The sequence below is a fragment of the Oreochromis aureus genome, linkage group 12 (assembly GCF_013358895.1).
Source record: "Oreochromis aureus strain Israel breed Guangdong linkage group 12, ZZ_aureus, whole genome shotgun sequence".
Classification (NCBI taxonomy): domain Eukaryota; kingdom Metazoa; phylum Chordata; class Actinopteri; order Cichliformes; family Cichlidae; genus Oreochromis; species Oreochromis aureus.
Window position 1 is genome coordinate 29,349,557 of NC_052953.1, and position 19,251 is coordinate 29,368,807.

General features: G+C 39.9%; 1 protein-coding gene across 1 annotated transcript in view; it reads right to left on the bottom strand.

Moving 5' to 3' along the window:
- galnt9 (polypeptide N-acetylgalactosaminyltransferase 9) overlaps positions 1–19,251 on the bottom strand; it is a 99,038-nt gene that overhangs the window by 22,403 nt on the left and 57,384 nt on the right. Inside the window, exon 6 of the mRNA XM_031743673.2 lies at positions 16,952–17,069. Within this exon, the coding sequence (XP_031599533.1) occupies positions 16,952–17,069 (118 nt within the window). The remainder of the gene's footprint in view (positions 1–16,951; positions 17,070–19,251) is intronic.

Consider the following 19,251-nt stretch of genomic DNA (forward strand, 5'->3'; position numbering starts at 1 on the left):
ATGATATCTGCTTGTTAACTGCATGCTAATAAAGTTTCCTGCTTCTGAGATTTAATGGTGATAACATTTCAACAGATAAAGGTCCAACAGCTTTTTCACAAGGTGATACTTCAAATGCCAATAAGACAATGAAATATAATTTGTCTGAAGCTAAAACAATAATTGTGTTATTTACAGGGCTAGGCCCAGGATCTTATGATTCTGGAAAGCTTTTGGGGCCATGTCTTTTTTCATGATTCCAAGCTGAATAATGTTAATCTACCTGGAATCTGACTGGATGATTTAACGTTTGGATGATGATGTATTTACACTGTAGCAAAGCTTAGACTAGGTTCTGGTCCATGCAGTGCTAAAGCTTTTTCCCTTCCCCTATAGGCTGCTTGTTGGGTCTCATTCAAATAAAGTACACTGTCTGGGAGCTCACCTGGTTTAGAAGGCAGCCAATATGCCAAAGGCTACTGAAGGGGCCTGGATTCGAGTCTGCCCTGGATCTTTCATTTCCTTTGTCTCATTGCCCCCACTCTCTCCCTGCTCTCCTGTTTGCTGTCTGTACCAGCCTGTCAGATAAAGGCTGAAACTCCCAGAAGTAAATGTTTTTTTAAAAAAAAAAAGCCACTACCCCTTATTCCAAGCAATACACACAAACTCTTGGTCTTGTCTTACTTTTGCTGTCCCTGTTTGCATCCCTAATAACCAGATCTATTGGCTGCTGGTTGTGCAAACAGTCTATATAGCAGTTCGTAGTTTGGGGCTTCCGCTCTGTTCTCACTTCGCTGGACTGAATCAGCCTCTACAATGGTTTTACAATTCTCCCTACATGTAAAATGTGTACCACTGTTGAAAGTCAATTTCACTACAAAAGAGAACATCCGCTTCCAATGCCACTTTTATTCTCTATAGTTAAGACACTATGTGTTGATGTGAAAGAGCTAATCACAAGCCACTAACCACAAAGCTGGTGGTGAAGATGGGGAGGGGGGCAAGGGTACATTTCTTTCTTGATTTAACAACGAACAACCTGATCTAAGGCAGCTGCAGGGAGTCAGCTCTGCTTGTGAGGATCATCAATGCTGATGTGACCTTTTTCAACGCATGAGGAAAACGGTGATTTGGAGGAAAAACAGGTGGTGCTCAACAGATTGCTGGCTAAAACAGTACGTGTTACATTCCAGGACTGCTTATGACTCCATCCTGCTGCCTGTAGGCTCATAAACAAGGCTTTAGTAAAAGCATTCACAAAGCAAATCAGACCAAATGGCAGATATTTTCCTCCGAAGTATAAAGACATAATAAGGATGCCTGTGCACTCCTGCTCACACAGGAAAGCATTAACACCATCCAGAGAGTGCCTCTGCTCATGACAGGGTCTCATTTTGTGTTGCTGTACTCATTTCATTATTGTTGTGCCGTATTAAGCATCTTTTTTTTTTAATGCGCTGCTCTTCTTACTAATGGAATCGCAATACCTAATAATTTAAATAAATTAGCATACAGTAATATTCTCCACACAGACACGGATGTTTGGTTTCATGTAGTATACGGTGAAAACAGAGCTCCAAAAGGGCAGCAGTATGCTGCAGTTACAGGTTACACCTTTAAATATTCATAACTGTGGAAACATAATAAAATCTAAATACTTAATAAGACTGTTTTAATCTATGACATCCCACCCACAGGTTCTCAGGACTAGATTTTTGTGAAGTCCATTTGGAGGTGACCCTTCATAAAACTGCATTCTGCATCATTAAGTGAGAGCACTTAACACAGAGTACTTTGATGTTGTGGTGATGTAATTGCTAATTTAATTTAATTGTCTCTGTACATGCTGTTAGTTAATTGCAGCTGGACCATTTGCGTGAAAAGCTCTACGAGGCTGCCGAAAACATCAGCCATAAAGAGCATAACAGCTATTAACAGCCATAAACAGGCTTATATCAGTGCCATTAAACAATACAGTCAATACACAAGGAAAATGCAGTGCATGGAGGCTGATGGTGGACATGTAGACAGAGTTTGGAAATGAGCACTTGCTTTAAATGGAGCCTCCGAGCTACTTCAATCAGAGAGCTCAAGCGGTGCTGAGTCATACACAAATAACATGCCTTACTCTCTTCACATAATATGCCGAACACACCCTGAAAATTTGGCTGTTTAAGCTGTAACACTTCCCATTTCTTACCCCTTACGTGGCCTGCATAGCTGACTGCTGTTTCACACCCTCGCTGACTACAGCATCACCCAGTAGAGGATAGCTACTCATCCCCAGTTTCCACAGTAAATGCTTATATGCATCACATTCAGAGGGGGAGTGATGAACCTGTAGTCTGATGCCAAATTCTGCTGCTGTAATAAATCATTTCATATATTTTCATTACAAAATGCGGCATCATCGGTGTGGCTAGGTTGGTGTTTCTTTGTAAGGGACCTGATCAACATTTGTACTAGTCAGAACGGAAACTAAACATTGCGGCCAATTCAAATTCAGAGTAAGTTCCAGTGCTGCTCATTGGCATATACCCAAACCACCTGTGCCCAAGTGATTTGGCTTCAGAGTACCAGGCTCAGCTGATTCCCCGAGGTTGTTTTGAGGGCTAACATATCATGCGTGTTCTGCTTGGCTGCTCAACCAGACCAGGTAATAGACATGTGACTTAAACAGTGTAGGTAGCAATATGCAAACCACATAAAAAAACTAAATTGACAAGTTGTGGATGCTGGAAATAAAACAGGTCTTTTGATCAGCCATATCAGTCCCTCTCGAGTCTACCAAACAGGCACGTGAATTGGGGGCTTGCTCCAAATTCCGTAGAACTTCCGTACTTTTGTAGCACTCTTTTAAAGTGAGTTCGATTTTAAAAGCACTCCCCTCAAAAAGCTTTTCTTGTCTCTAAGTTTACACATCTGAGATAACCTAGATAAAGCTGAGCTTCTAAAAAGAGTGTAGATATTCATGCTGAGTTCTTTAAAAACGGGGATAACTCTCAGAGTCTCTAGGAAGGCATTCATGGTTGTTTGGACACTCGAACATAATAAGAATTGTGTCACTGTGTGGAAAGAAAAAAGGAATAAAGTGAGCAAGAGAGAGAAAGTTAAAAACCTTGCTTCATTTCTCGGCTCCTCACACCTGGACGATCACCATGTGACCCATCCAACAAGTACTTCTTCTGGAATACGCTACTGCCTCTAAGCCGTTTGAAAATAGCCGCTGACTTTTCAGTCCCACCAGTGCAAGCTTTTCAGAAACTGCAAAAATGACATTAGCCATCAGACTTTTTCTCCATCACTGGTCAAAATGGAGAGCAGTGCAGGGAGAGAGAGCAAGTGTGCGGCTGAGAATTCAGCCTAAGATGATGAAAGAATGTGCCGGGGTCTTTATATTATGTGCAGACTTGTGCAGACTTTATATTATGTCACATCTAGCATGACAGCTAACACAGACAGGGAGGAGAATTATCCTGCAGTAGCAAACAGAAGCCTCGGGATTGCCCAAATGAGTGTAGCACTAGCTCGGGGGTCCGTAGGGGTTCATCTCCGTGTTTCTCAGCTATTCTCGGTGCATGACAAAAACATTTCCCGGCAGATTTGAGGGAATATCAGTTTTTAAATGCGATATTTAGATGGCGCTCATGAGCTCTGACAGTTTTGCATTGATTTGAAAAACAAGATATACCATCATGTCCTTTTTAGCCACACAAACACACAAATTCTTCTTCTACTGTGACATTTTTCACAGAGTTTCTCCTTGATATACATACGATGAAATTATGCATATGGATTTTCGTGTCCTACATTTAGATGCAGTTAGGATTCTAGGCAGCAAAACGGACGGAGATGCCCTCCCCAGTACTCGGAACTCACTTGGAGGCCAAAATCCTGCATGAGGTACTTTTTAAAAATGCTCATTAAGGACAAGACATGCTGATAGCTCAAATGCTCGCAATGTGCTTGGAGCCTGATCTTTTTCTATGTGTACATTTTTGTTCCTTTTCACTAGTTTACAAATGTATCACATTTACCGTTTCGTCCTATACACTCGACATATGTACATGCTCACGTACTTGGTGTAGTACCCGAAAAAAATCAATGCTTTAGTTAATGGTTTCTTTCTTTGGAAAGTCACATCCATCAGATTATTGACACTTTGGAGGCACGTTGCTAGAGGCGGTATTGAACAGGAACTTTAAGACCAATTCACAAGTTAAGAAAAGAATAACGGGCTCTTGCTTAAAGTGTGAAATTGCAAAGTGATATAATCCAGCCTCTAACTGACAAGTCTACCTGCCTACTTCTTGACCAAATTTGTGATTTTTTTTTCCTCCTCCATACGGAGCTGAAGATAATCACTACTGTGTCGTTGCTACACTGGCAGCTGAGAATTGGGAATAAACTTTTATAAGAGCTTGTCCCTTTACGTTCAGGTGGCTGCGTTTATGTAATATTCCTCTCAGCTATAGTGTGGTGACTTGTGATAAAGGTTGTGATACACTGATGCTCAGTGTATGTGAAATATTTCCACTATAAAAAGCTTGGTTTGTGGGAAAGCAACAATTCAAAAAAATGAACCTATTGACATCCTGCAGTGACAGCTGCGTTCAGATTTTGCACACACATGAATTTATCATCTGTACTTGAGCACACATCCAAGCTGAGTTTGCTCTCTCATCAGCATTTAACATTTATCTAAAATCCCAGTTGTTAGTCTCTCACAAAATCACAACACCAGAAGGTCTGTGATTCTTCTGGATTAGGATGCATCATGCAGTATAACATAACAACAACAACAACCAACTTAACATGTATATTTTTCATATAACGTCCATTTTTTCAAAAGCAACTCTAATTATATGTTTTTTAATTTAACCATCTGTGACAAAATGGCTTTGGTGGGTTTTTTTGGTGGGTTTTTTTTTATCCTGAGGTTACCTGTTTGTGTGTGCGTGTGTGTGACATCAGTCTTGAAGGTTTTTACACAGTACTGTTTATTTGTATCTTGCTAGGAACATGGCAAACACGTGCAGCAATTGATTAAAACATATATGGAAAAACAGTATGTAATGCAAAAACTAAGTTTGTACACTTCGAACAAGCTTGAAAAGAATATTTGCTCGGACCACCTTAATTCTTCAACACAGCCTGAAATCTCTCTTCCTTGTCATGTAATGTAATGTAAGTCTTCAGAGATAGTTCTCCAGGCTTCCTGAAGGACATTCAAAGCTCTTATTTGGATGTTGGGTGCCTTTTATTCAGATCACTGTCAAGATGATCCCGCACTGCTTCACTAATGTTAAGATCTGGGCTCTGGGGAGGCCAATCCATGAATGACTGATAGTCTTTCATTGTGTTTTTCTATGTGTTTGTATTTCCATAAATTTCTGATTTATCACTTCATAAAACTTGTTGCCACTGATTTTCAGTTCAGTTCTTGTGTAATTTCACATAACTCATAACTCATTTCTCCTCGTTTATCTGCCATGAGAATTAGTAGCAAAGTGGTTGAAAACACAATCTAAACTCGGTTCTTTTCTAAACTGTCTATGCGTAGACACAGCACTGGTTCGTCCCTCGAGTTAGCTGCCTTTCTATGTATAGATCAGTGTTCAGTGGCTTAACAAACAAAACAAAATAATCTTCTGAAAATGGTCAGGTACAAGGACCGGACAGAAAATCAGTTAAATGAGTTAAAAAGCAGCCAGTGTTGAAATAAAAACACTGAAAGGGATTCAGAAAGCTTGGAGAGAATTATTGGCAAAACTGCTTTAAAGATTATAAGAACGTCTGGCTCCTTGGAAGCAAAATGATGGGAAAAGAAATGAGGCGTTCAAAAGTTTTGCAATGTCCTGTATGTGCAGAGATTTTGTCAGTGAAATTGTATCACAACTCTGCACACTACAAACATAGGCTATTACAGATGTGTAGTTGAGATCAAGATCTTGAAGATGGGTGTGATGAGACCAATCTGCTCCTGGACTGTAGCGGGAGAGTACCACTTTGGCAGGCATTATATCTGTCTGCCCATTACAACTCTGCAAGCTACAGTGCGGTATTAGATGATGAAAGGATGTGCTGAGGTCATCCAGACTTATAGATATAGCACATCTATCTATCTATCTATCTATCTATCTATCTATCTATCTATCTATCTATCTATCTATCTATCTATCTATCTATCTATCTATCTATCTATCTATCTATCTATCTATCTATCTATCTATCTAATAAATGACCCAGAGGTATACACTTTTATTTTAAGCTTAGAGGAAAAAACCTCCTTTAGAGGTCACTTAATAGGTTAATTGACGATTCTACTTTGACATTTAAGTGTTAATTGCCTCTTTCTTAGAGGGCAGGGAAGGATAAACTGATAAAACCAGTGGCATGGTTAAAAAAGTATACAGGCCTTTAATCCCTGCAGTCTGCACAACAGGCTCCGGTGCCAGCACATTTTAGACAAAGAATTGTATTCATCCTCAGAAATGTGGGATGGATTCTTTTGCCGACCTTTGTCATGGAAATTCTTTGAACTTCACGTGGAATTTTTTTTACAAATACCTCAGAAGAAAGCTGTGAAATTGCATTCTGTAACCTCTTGGGGAAGTAAGTTGCAAGCACTCAAGCACTCAGTAGCATCTGGGGAATTTTACATGTCTATATTCTCAACAGAAAAGCTTTCAGCCTCAACCCAAGGGATGTCTTTTTGTAGTATATTATTGCAAAAGTCCACCCTATTTCAAAGAAATGCTGATTGAGGGTGCTGGCAGACCAGACGGTGTATTTACAACTTTTCTAATGATTGACATTAAGATTTTAAAATATCAAGGGATTTTCTAAGATGTAGTTTTCTGTCATATGAAGGCAAAACAGCTTTTAAACAGAAAATGAAGCTTATATTAGCTCAAACTTGCAGCTAACCATTTCCCTTATTTAAACAGGTTGCAAATTATAGAAAAAAATCTAAACCTTTGACCCCTGCAGAACTGCTGGCTCTGTTTGGGTTCACTTATCCTCTAAGGGTAAGGGGTCACTGCAAATCAATACAACGTTGTTCTGAGTGATCACTTTCATTCTATGAAGAAACATTTCTATCTGTTTGGGAGTAGTCTCTTTCAGGAGGTCAATTCCCTGATCAATAGGGCATGAGGGTTTACTGAGCGGTTTGGTGAGTATTAAAACATGCTCAAGTCTTCACAGTCAGCACATCTCAACCCAACTGAACAACTGTGGGAGATTTTGGACCAACATGTTACACAGTGCTCTCTGCTACCATCATCAAAACAAGAATGGGGGAATATGTTTGGAAGACTGTTGTTGTTACATCCAGTAGAGCTCTACTGAGGGAGAGCCAAGATTGGAAGCATAGAACACAATGGGTGGATTTTCTTTTAATTTGTCACTCATTCGTCTATAGCTCTGGTGTTTATTCAAACCAATGCTAATTTCCAGGCCTGAAAGCAGTTTCAAGTACCAACACCCTGTTATCCTCAGATAACAGAAGTCTAGCAGGGAACATAGTACTCACAACAGCACCACACGCTTTGCTCTCTTCACACTAGTCCAATATTTCTCTCATGAATTGTAACTTAAAATGATCTCACTGGATAAAGCAGCATGCTTCAATTTCACATCCACATTTGAAGAGTTAAACGTGTGTTAAGTTATTCATAACATATCAAACCCCGTCAGCAGAGCAGCATGTGTAACTTTGACACTCTGGCACCGACTACAGCGGTGGCTAATTAGCATAAATGATAAATTCCCATTTTCACAAAATTACATTTATTTAAAAGGTTGACAAGTATTCAAAATAGCAGTGAACAACGTGTAATAAGTTTTTTCCTTGAGCAGCGGATACTTTTGAAAGACTGAAATCTGAGCACCAAGCAAAGCACACCCAGATTCATTCCCTCTGCCTTACCTAAGCCGCGCCCTCGAGCCATAATTGGATGTTCTTCAAATTTTACTGATGTGTTGCACCTTGAGTGAACTTTCATCTGTATTTGTTTGTTAAAGGTAATTCAGGTTAATTAATAGGAGACTCACAGAAACTTTCACTTAATTTCTTGCAGAGAATTACATGAGAAAATCAATACCTCATTTAAGCCATACGCAGGGGCAGATCTACAGGGGGGCAAGGGGGGGCAACTGCCCCCCTGCTGTAGAGCTGGGAACTTTATAGCTAAAAATTGTCTTTGTTTTCTTAGAAGAGATAATGATACAGTAAATAGTTTGAAAGTGTTTTTGTTGATATTTTGTTGACTCCATTTACATATAGGGGATTTTCACATACTTCACTGAAGAGGTATGTGCCACCCTGCCTAGACTTCTTGCTCCCACTTTGCTCTCCCATGTAACATTTTTTAGATCTGTCACTGGCCATATGACTAGTATCATATTTATGAAGTATCCACAGCAGCTCTTAGCGTCATTTAGCACGAAACAACTGGAAATACTGTAGCTCCCCAGAGGTCAGAAAAATCCACTTAACATGAAGTATATTTATCACAGTATAGTTTGGTCGTTCAAGAAGCTCACAGTCACAAAGTAGTGTAGCACATACATGCCAACTTTATACTTTGATTCATTTTCAGGTACTCACAGGAACCTCTACATTAATAAGTATTTGCTGTTCTTTTTTAAAATCTATGTTAGTGTGATAAACTGCCCAACTAGGGTCACAGAGGATGGATGAGCAGCTTGTCACCAAGCAACTCCCAGTTTTTAATCACCAATCAGTCTAACATGCATGTCATTTGACTGTCAGGAGAAACTGAGGGACCCAGACAAAATACATGCAGAGTCCACAGTGCCATCGCTGGCATCGTGCCTGCACATCTATAAAATGGAGGCTGTTGATGGAGAGACAGACAGACGCGTAGACCCTTTTAACTACGCCTGTCAAAAGCTAATTCCACCCAGTTGCTGCCCTTCCTCTTTGATATGCCGGCTGATTTGCTGGTGCGGCCAAATCAGTGTGCGCAAGTGCTCGTCAAATACTTTGGCCTTGTCAGATCATTTCAAGTTTTCAGCAAGAGTCTCAGACATCTAACACAAGCAATTACGTGAACAGATTAACTAATGCTGAGATAATGAATGGGATGAGCCAATCTGCCTGTCAAGTGTTGCTGTTGTTGTTTTCTGGTGATGATGCTGTCCACGGAGAGAGCATTTGGATACCTCTCTATATAATTCGATTGTCTTCAATGGTGGGAGGATGCAAAATGCACAAATCTTGTGAAATAATCTTAATTACCTTGTCAGAATGTGTTCAAATTAGGGTGGGGGTATCTCCAGTCACTACTGAAGGAGGTTTTTAATGAAGTTTATGATTCACAGGGATAATAAGTAAGCTGACAGGGCCTGTCTAATTACTTATCCCTCTGGCTCTGAACGCCAAAGTGGCAACTCTCTGAGGTATGCTCACGCCCAGGAAGCCAAGTAATTTTTCCAAAGCCACTTGAAGCAGAGGAGTATGCTCGATGTCATCGTTAAATGCCAAACATAACATATGTTTCTCAAACATACACTCTATTGTGGTGTAAATTATGGACACAGTCTGGATCTATAAGACACCAGGAGACAAGAAGACCATATCAATCTTAAATTATGCATGCACCAAACATGTCGATGCATAAATCCAAATCATCTTTTATAATGTCAGCACAAAAAAGCATACGCAGAAGCTCTCTGCTTTGCCATATGGTGGCAATAAGTCCTTCAATAGCTGCGGCAGTTCCTCTGAAACAATACTCGATCTGGGTCTTGTAACTTTTACTGCTGCATCTATTCTCATTTGTCTTTTCTCCCATAGACAGACTCGGGCTGGAACATACAGTAATGAACCATGAAGTAAGTAAACCTGAGTCCATTAAGCCCCAACAGATTGATTCAGCCCCTGAATAATGCAGGCATTGAAAAAGACAAATGCTTGATCAATATCCAATAGTACTGTTGCTTTCACGTCGGTTTTATCAATGGAGAGCAGATAGTTTCTCACATGTTGTGGCGAGAGAATGAGTCACGCCTTTGACAAGGACGGGGTGATGAAACAACGCAAGGTTATAGTAAAGGATACCTTAGTCAACACTGGTCACTGAAGAGACAAGAGACAGTGGAAGAAAACAAGTTCTTAAACTGTTAAAAAAGAATTCAACATAAACATCGCCGCAAATTGTGTTTATTTTGGTGTGAAAAAGCACCACCATATGGGACAACCATATTGGACCCTATGTGATGCTTTGTCCAATAAAGCATTCCTCATTATGGCATTTGTCCAGTAATTCCCCACATTTATCTCTTTCTATTTGCAAAAGTGTAACATGAGAATCCCTCGGAGGCATTAGATTTGTTCTCATCTTTGGAATGACTCACTTTGTTGGAAAGGGCTCACATATGGTGAGCGCCCACTGTCATTTGCCGTTTGATGGACATGAGCACGATGTTGATTTGGAACCTACCAGAATGGCTGGTGTCCACAGATGGCTACGGCTCATAACGACATTTCTGTCCTTTCTCAAGGTGACTGCTTTCCGCTGCGGAGGGCTGCAGCCTGGAGGAGGAGTCTGAGTTTGTCACGGGGAATAGTGAAGATATATTCTGTGTGTGATCTGAATATCCCTGAATACTAAATAAAGATAATTCCTAGTGTGACATGTGTTAAAAGCCAGGGAGGGTGGCTTTATGTAAAAGGTAGCTTGCTGTGGGTTTCTCAGAGCTGCCCATGATAGGTCACCGAAACCACAAATGTGATTAACATTTACTATTGTAATCCTGGTACAGATGCCGGATGAAGCTCTTTATTACCATCACATTATTAGATTCTGTGAGAAAGTCGACAGCACACAGCAACCGGATGACTCTAACAGCTCTGTATTCATTAATAATAATTAGATAGACAGTATGATGATAACTTTCAGGGCAGGAAACAAACTGTAGCATTAGAATTTCTGCCCTCGAAAGGAAAGAAACTATTTAATACAAATATTCTCTCACATGTGAAACACAATGTATTGTTAGATGGAAAAATCAACTGATGAGAATCCATGTGTACAGTCATCATATCCTTTACAAACGAACACATCCGGAGGCTTTCTTCTTCCTTTGAATCCATTTGTATCTTCAAATCCAGATGGCTTGTGAGGTTAATCAACTGTGTTAAATTGTCCGGGCTTCATATTTGTATCAGTGGGGCAGATGTTCTCACAACAAACTGAAAGCAACATCTGACTGCATCCACCAACTGCTACGAGGCTGCACCTGTTATAGTACCACCTGAAGTAATGCTTACTGGTTCATCTTGAATTTATATTTTCTTTGTTTTTGTTTTAGTTTTTTGGGGTGGGTGGGAGCACTGTTTGTTTTCATTAAACAAAGCCACCATCTGGAAAAAAGCGGTGGGTGGCATAAGATGCAAAGCACTAGCTGAGCTGCTGGGTTTATCGTCTGATAATCAGAGTTGTTGCTCAGAATAGGAATGTATTAGACATGCACATTCTGTTTAATATGCTTCTGTAGAAACAAAACGAAGGGATAAGCCTAAAGGATCAATCTGTAGATTTATTAACCAGCTACAACTTAGAGGTGGATGCCGCTGTCACCTTGTAATGAGTAACAGATTTTAAAACAGTGCGTTGTGTTAAAGAATTAAATTGTTAGCAAAATAGCGAAAGACAAAAGTACATTATCTGTCTAAAGGTTTTACTTGAGAAAAATTGTGTTTCAGACATTTGAGTTTGTAATAATGCACTGTGCTTAAAATGTGCAGCTATGCAGGGTCATAATGCTGAAAGTGACTTTTAGTGACACTTGTGAATAGTGAATTCTAAATATGGATTTGTAAGTAATGAAATTTGAAATAAGGGGTTAGGAACATGGCAGCACCGTGGCAAGGTGGTTAGCACTGTTGCCGCACAGCAAGAAGGTCCTGAATTCAATTCCACCATCAGGCCGGGGTCGTTCTGTGTGGAGTTTGCATGTTCTCCCCGTGTTTGCGTGGGTTCTCTCCGGGTACTCCGGCTTCCTCCCACCATCCAAAGACATGCACTTAGTGGGGATAGGTTAATTGATTAATCTAAATTGCCCATAGGTGTGAACGTGAGTGCAAATGGTTGTCTGTCCCTGTGTGTTAGCCCTGTGACAGACTGGCGACCTGTCCAGGGTGTACCCCACCTCTCGCCCTATGACAGCTGGGATAGGCTCCAGCGCCCCCCGCGACCCTGAAAAGGACAAGCGGAAGCGAATGGATGGGATAGATGGTTAGGAAAAGGGAAAGTGTAAATTTCATCCTACTCCTTTTTGAGCACACACATTCTGTAGACAGACATATATACATAAAAACTTGATGTTTTTTAAGTTTTGGTTTTGTTTTTTGTTTTTTCTCTTGTTATTTCAGTTATATTTGCATGTTCGAAATAAAATTCTATCCATCTATCTACTTTTCTGAGCTCAGCTTGTTTGACAGCCTCAGAACATGAGCAGGTGTTAATAAGCAACTTGCAGCTGACACCAACGCTGTTTCTTGCACTGAAACTAGCGCTGCTTCATCTAAATGCAAGCTAGCTAGCTAGCTAACTATTTTAAAATACTGTATGGTTACACAGTTACTGTGTCACCTGTCACTTCTAGGTTTTCAAAAGTTAGAAGCTATCCATCCATAAGTTGCCAGTCTAACACAAAGAGACAGGCAACCAGTTGCACCAGTTGACCAGTTAGCCTAACCCCACTAACTGCTTGTCTTTGGACTGTGGAAGGAAACCAGAGTACCCGGACAGAACAGACGCAAACACGGGGAGAACACGCAAACTCCACACAGATGGTGGAAACCTGTCTGGGCATGAGGTGTGATGTCATCAAGGCTAGTTTGTTAGCCCAATATGTGAAAGGCATCTGAATTTAGGACTCAATCTTCAGTATTGAGCAACTCCTTTTTATATATATATATTTTGTTGGGAAAATGGTAAACAGAGATTTATTGAAATGTGCAAAAATGTATGAAAATATAGTGTTTGAGGCATAATCCTACAACTCTAATGAGCTAGAAATCAGTATTTGGTATGGCTACCTTCAAAATACTACAGCTATAGCTGAAGAACTTTTTTTTTTTAAATAGCAAGAAAGTCTGACAAAATAAAAGCAGGGAGGTGTGACTCAAGACCTTTGCAGAAGACTGAAGATTAAGTGAGTCCTAAACTCAGACGCCTTTCACATATTGCAGCCCAGAGCTAACAAACTAACCTTGATGACATCACACTTCATGTTCAAACTTCCATCAAGTGCTTATCTAAATTTGACAGTTATTACAACAAACCGGGGCAACAGGTCTAACCTGTTATGTAGTGTCACATTTTAAATGCATGGGATTAAAAAATGCACTGATCTAAAACCAATATAATACATATACTGGACTGTTACATGCTATACTTTGATCCCACCATAATAACTCTGCTTGGGATACAGAAAGAACCAAGTGAAGTGTAATTATGTCCCATTCCTGTCTAGCTGCTGGTACTGCTACACTTTAATTAGCTCAATTCTCCTCACTACAGAGAGATTATGAGCAGATGCCTTGAGGCCCAGCCCAGGTGGGTACGGAGATGAGGCTTCAAAGAAGAAAAAAAAAAGATTATTTTTTGGTTCATTACTCCTGAAAGGAGTTCCTGGTGAGTTTAATAAATGTCATCAAGACAAGCAGGCCACCCCATGAGATCACACTTCACAAGGTTCTTGGACTGATTGATTAGACTGTTATGAAAATGAGACAGATTTCATGAAGCAGCTTGGATGGCTTCCTGATGGCAATGTAAGCTCATGGGCATATTGTGTGAGTAAACCCATCTAGACTCTAGACTTTTTCTGGCAGAAACATGGTTGCCATCATAGGTTGGCGGGCAAAAATGTTTACGAATTAAATTTCTACAAGTCATAAAATGGTATGCCAGACTGACTTTGTTAGATTAGGATGTGAGGGGAAGGGCATGACTGAATGTAGCAGTTTTAGTTTAGCATGGCACAAGTCTTTTACTAAATGCATTTAGCACTGTGTGAACACAGAGTACACAGTGCATTTAGGCAGCAAAAATGAGCTGTGAGCAGCTGCATGAAGCTAACAGAAACTATAGATCTGCCTGCAGAGTTTGCTGAATTTGATGAGTTTCCCTGCTTCATAAACTTATAGGGCACAACATTTTTATATATTACTCCCAATGCTTGAATTATGTCAAATTAACATCCTAATCCTTTCATTCCCAGAAGTACCAGACATTTATTTACTCACTGGAAACAGAAATTGATGGAAGTCCAACACTTATATAGCCTAAAACCAAAAAGAAGCCCAGCTGACTTCATTTCAAGTGCTTGAGAATATTCTCACCTGCATGACTAAGAATCTGCACAGACCTTTCTTATTTATATTTATTATTTACAAAGAGAAGTAATGAAACCTGAGCTGTTAGCATTTGTGGACTCGGTTTTCTATTTTCCTCTTGCTTTAATGTGGTGAAAGAATTAGCATAAGCATAATTACCACATTTCAAAAGGTTTCTTTTTTCCCCTGTTTCGGTGGAAATAGCAGAACAAGCAGCTGGAGGAGTGACCCCTGGTAGATTTTGTGTAGTATTATATTTGGGAAGTGAGTATCACAGTATCACACAGGAATTTGAAAAATGAAAGGCAGTGTCCAGGTCTACTGGGGCTCTATATCAGCAAAGACTCAGTGAAGCAGGTGTGGGAGACACATTGCAAGATAAATTCATATTGACACTTCTGGCAGAATTCACCGTTACTGTCCCAAACCATTTTTCTCTGTTTGCAAAAGGGGCCTTGTGGTAAGTTCAAACATGCCATCTGCAATTATTTACAAGGGCAATGAAAGATTCTCTGGGAGATTTAAAAAAAAAAATCATTCAGTGCAAACGCATTTAATGCATTCCTTTATTTGTTGTGATTATGTAAGCGAGAGAGTGACATCACGAGGCTGCAGACGAACTCTACGTGATCTTTCATCAGTGTGATTTGCCTCTGCTGTCTCTCTTCATTTACAGGTCCTAACTTATAAATGATTTCACTCCTGAGCAAACACATCGGTGAGAAACCCCTCCTCCCCGGTTTTATTCTGTTGTTTTCCTGTCAGAAATGACAGCGCACCACAATGCTATGTGCAGCCTAATCAGCCCCTGCACATCCTTTCTGCTTACGAAAGATTCTTTGCATCCCTCTTAGACACAAAGGAACAACTCACGGTAGATGATAAATATACCATAACCTTTGAATGTGAACCCTGCCTCTCATCAGGATCCTGCAGTCAGATGATCCTGGGCTCCTGTGAGATGCCCTGGCTAATTGTTAAACATGTTCTTGTCAATCAAACCTATCCCAGTGGCAGCTCTTCAACCGGCACTACAATGAGCTGCCTGAGCCGCAGTAGCCAAAGAGGAGTAATTGCAGCTCACTTGCCGGGATCCCGACTCCATTCCATTAAAGGCTGTACATTATGAATGGACGAAGATAGTTGTTGACTGTCAACCCAATCAGGCTTGTGTGTGAGCTGAATGGCCTGTTTTTCCGTGGCATGTGTTTCATTTCCACACACAGACAGGCCAAACAGGAGGATAGGTAATTGCCTTTGTGATGGCACTCTGTTTGCAGACAGACGGTTATCCTTCTCAGTTTATGAATGAAAAAAGCGATAGTAAATATTCAGTGAGAAAAGAGACAATGGGGAGCTGGTGCATATCAGAGCCAGTGCTCACTGTTAAACTATATCACACAGTTCAATAGAGTTGTTCTAGGTTTATTTAGCTGCTGTAGCTGAATTGATCTCCCCCACGAACATCGTCTAACACAGCTGCATGGTTTGTTAGGTGCATATAAGCAGCGCTGCTGAATGTGAAAACTCTGTAACCTTGGGGGAGGCTGTCAGTGGTTGGCACATAATAGAAAATACTGAGTTATTACTACATGATAATGGCAAAACTATGAGCTAAAGACAGAAGAGGCCAGATCATTGTATCGTTATGCAGACGGCAATGAATCATGCCATTTATATAAACAGGAAAAGCCAATCTACATGGAATAATAGAAGGCTCTGAAATAATCATCAGCAACTATAAATGTCTTCAATAAAGCACTGCACAAACACGAAAACATTCTCCAGCCTCTGTTTAAGTGCTCTTTCAAAGGCAGCCGACACTTCAGAGGTGTCGTTGATGGAATCTCGAGATTTTGAAATGTATGTGGGCATGATGTTAAATGAAGAGTGGGATCTTTCAAGCATTTCTCATTGCAATAAGTCCAAGGAGAGCGTCTAGATTCAGAAAGGTTCCACTTGGCTGGAGAGAAACATTTTCTGAATTTAAACGCTAACCAATTCTTCAGCAAGCCCTTCGCTCACATGAAGCGTTAAATTCAACTCAAAGCAGCAGCCAAAGAGATTTACATTTTCTGTATACAAGCTTTAGAGCCTTTGGGTTGGCTAAAGATTTGCATTAAGGGGATTTTTTTATTTCCCTCCTCCACTCCCATCTACGAAACTTTGGAAAGTTTAATCATGGTTTCTGTTGATGCCCCTGGGTTTTGTTTCTTAAGCTGCATCCCTCTGGCTGTGAAACACAAGAAAACTTGATCATAAGCTGTTCCAAAGTCTGAATACAGATTTCACAAATCATTCTAACAAGGACTGTTCATCTAAGCATTACCCCCTCAAATATTGGCTCTGTAATTATGGCTCTTTGTGTGGCCTTCCTGGTGTAGAACTTCAGACACAAAACTCTGCAGCTTTGAAGGAAAGCCTCATTAACAACGTAACTTTTCTCGCAGCTTTTCTCTGAGAAGTTTCATCTCTCTCTTAACACAGTGGCTTCTCATTTAGTTTAAAGAAACACAAAAAAAAAGTCTACCTTTAAGGCTGTTTATAAAAGTCTGCATTGTAGCAGCAGCTTGGGTAATAAAATGTGGTCCTTACCCGCATGCCCAGCTCGATGTTCTCACCTCCGTAGACCTCCATGCCAGGGTCCAGCAGACCGATCTCACCAAAGTATTCCCGATCTACCACGAAAGAGCAGCCGATCATGGCTGGAGTTCTAGTGAGTGAGAGAGTGAGAGACACAGCATGCATCAATGGAATTGAACCGCATGAAACCCACCTTTTTTTTTAAGTCAACTAAAAAAAAAAAAAGATCAAAGAAGAACAAAAAAACTTAATTTAAGGTTTCTTAATGTACATTAAACGCCCAGACAGGTTTAAGTGGGGTTTTAAAGTGAAACTTTAAACCTCAACTACTGCAAATAAATGTGTGTTGCAGATATTCCATGCACATGTCTTTGTATAGCATAGAAAGACTGTTTCCATTAAGGCCCAATCTTACAGCAGATATTGCCAAGAGATGAGAAAGAAACAGCGTCCTACAACAGTGAACCTTTCATTGTTCTCTATTTTCTGGTGTGGCTTTTTTTTAAGAGCAATGTGTAAGGTTTTTTGCAATATATAAGATGTTCTCGTTTCTCCAGCAGATCATCATGCAGGTTAGTTTTTAGAGGGTTTCTATTCTACAGCAGTGCCTGGTAATGTTCGACAAAGACATAGACAAGTTGCTGTTCTCTGAACTTTAAGTAAAACTTTAAAGAAAGTCAGATTATGACCAAAGATCAAACATTTTTGTACATTGCTTTTTTAAATAAAGAGAACACTGAGGCTGGATTGACTGAGGGATGGTATGTAAAGGCCAGAAAGATGAAAAAACAAACAGACACTAGTTCAGTTTAATTTTAAGCACAAAGACTGCGCCTCTGTTGAGTAACCACCTTTGCTAAAGGTGCTGAAAAAGAACGGCTTATATATACCTTGCAATAAAACAGAATTTTTTCAAGCCATAAGACCAAAATTATAAGCTTAAAGACACTAAACTGCTCAGTATTACTGAGGAGAGTGGTAGAGGTGCAGGAGAACTAAATGAGTTGAAGATACCTGATTTGCCTCTGACATGACTCTTTGATTCATCACTAATGAGAGGACTTGAAAGTTCAGATACAACAGGTCCAGTGTTATTGAGCACAAGCAGTTACTAGCTCACCACAGCAGCCACTCTGAAGTACATGCCAACAGGGGTGAGTAAGTTGTTTTATCAGCCATGAAATCTCCACTTCTGCCCAAAATTCTGGGCACCAGCGATCCAAATAAGAGCCAGGTGACAGTTTCATGGTATATTTTGTTTATCTAATTATTTGAAGAAAAAAGTGAACAGCCAAGTCTGACTTTACAGTCGATCATTCTGGCAAATAAATTTCATGCGTTGTAAGACAAAACTATCAATGGTTGCTGTAATAATTAAAACAAAATGAAACACATTATACAACATAAAGAAGAAAATAAAACAGCAAAAATACATAGAATGATTTTAATTCCACCCTAAAAACACTTTTTACTTAAAATCTACCAAAAGTTAGCTGATATAAAACATTTAGAGGATGCATGTTTTTTTAACAAAAGCAAGATTTTCCATCTTCACTAGAAGAAATGGTCCCACTTCGGCAGCTGGGCTACTTTCAGCACTATTATCGGTCCCATCTAAAGTGCTCAGAACAAAGCCCCATTAAGAGCATTACAGTCATACAGGGTCTTGAACAGCATTATCCTTTAAAGTGACCAATGAAAAGCATGAATTTTCTATCTGAAATGATGCCTGAGGTAAGTTCACCATGTATTATACAAACATGCACACACAAACAGGCGGCCAGTTACACACACATGAATGTCAGCCACTTCAGTCTGACAGACATAGGAAGTACTGTAAAGTGCTTCAAGAGCTGCGTTTTGATTCACGGACTGTATTAAAAGAGAGCATTAAGCTGTATGGAGTGCAAGCCAAAAAGAAAGGTGCTTTTAGGTTTAAACCCCCATATAAAACGCTGACTGAAATATAACCATGGGCTGTTACTTTGAAAATCCTGCACCAGTAGATAAATAAAAATTTGACGCAGGGCTCCGAACCCCCTGAACCAATATATCGCCAAGGAAGCACTTTCACCATTTTTTTTTCAGAAATGTCTTTCGAGCTTGACATTCACAGAATATAAGTCTCATGAGCTGTGTCACTTTAATTTAAAATAGCTGAAAATCAAACATAATAAAGAAAACCCAATTTAAAAGTGAAACTTACTTGCGATCACAGATTGGCAGTTCTAGTTAAACACTCTCGCAGTAACAATTAAAAGTCTATCTTTTTTATGAATCATGCTTGCTGAGTTCTATACTTTTATTTCCTG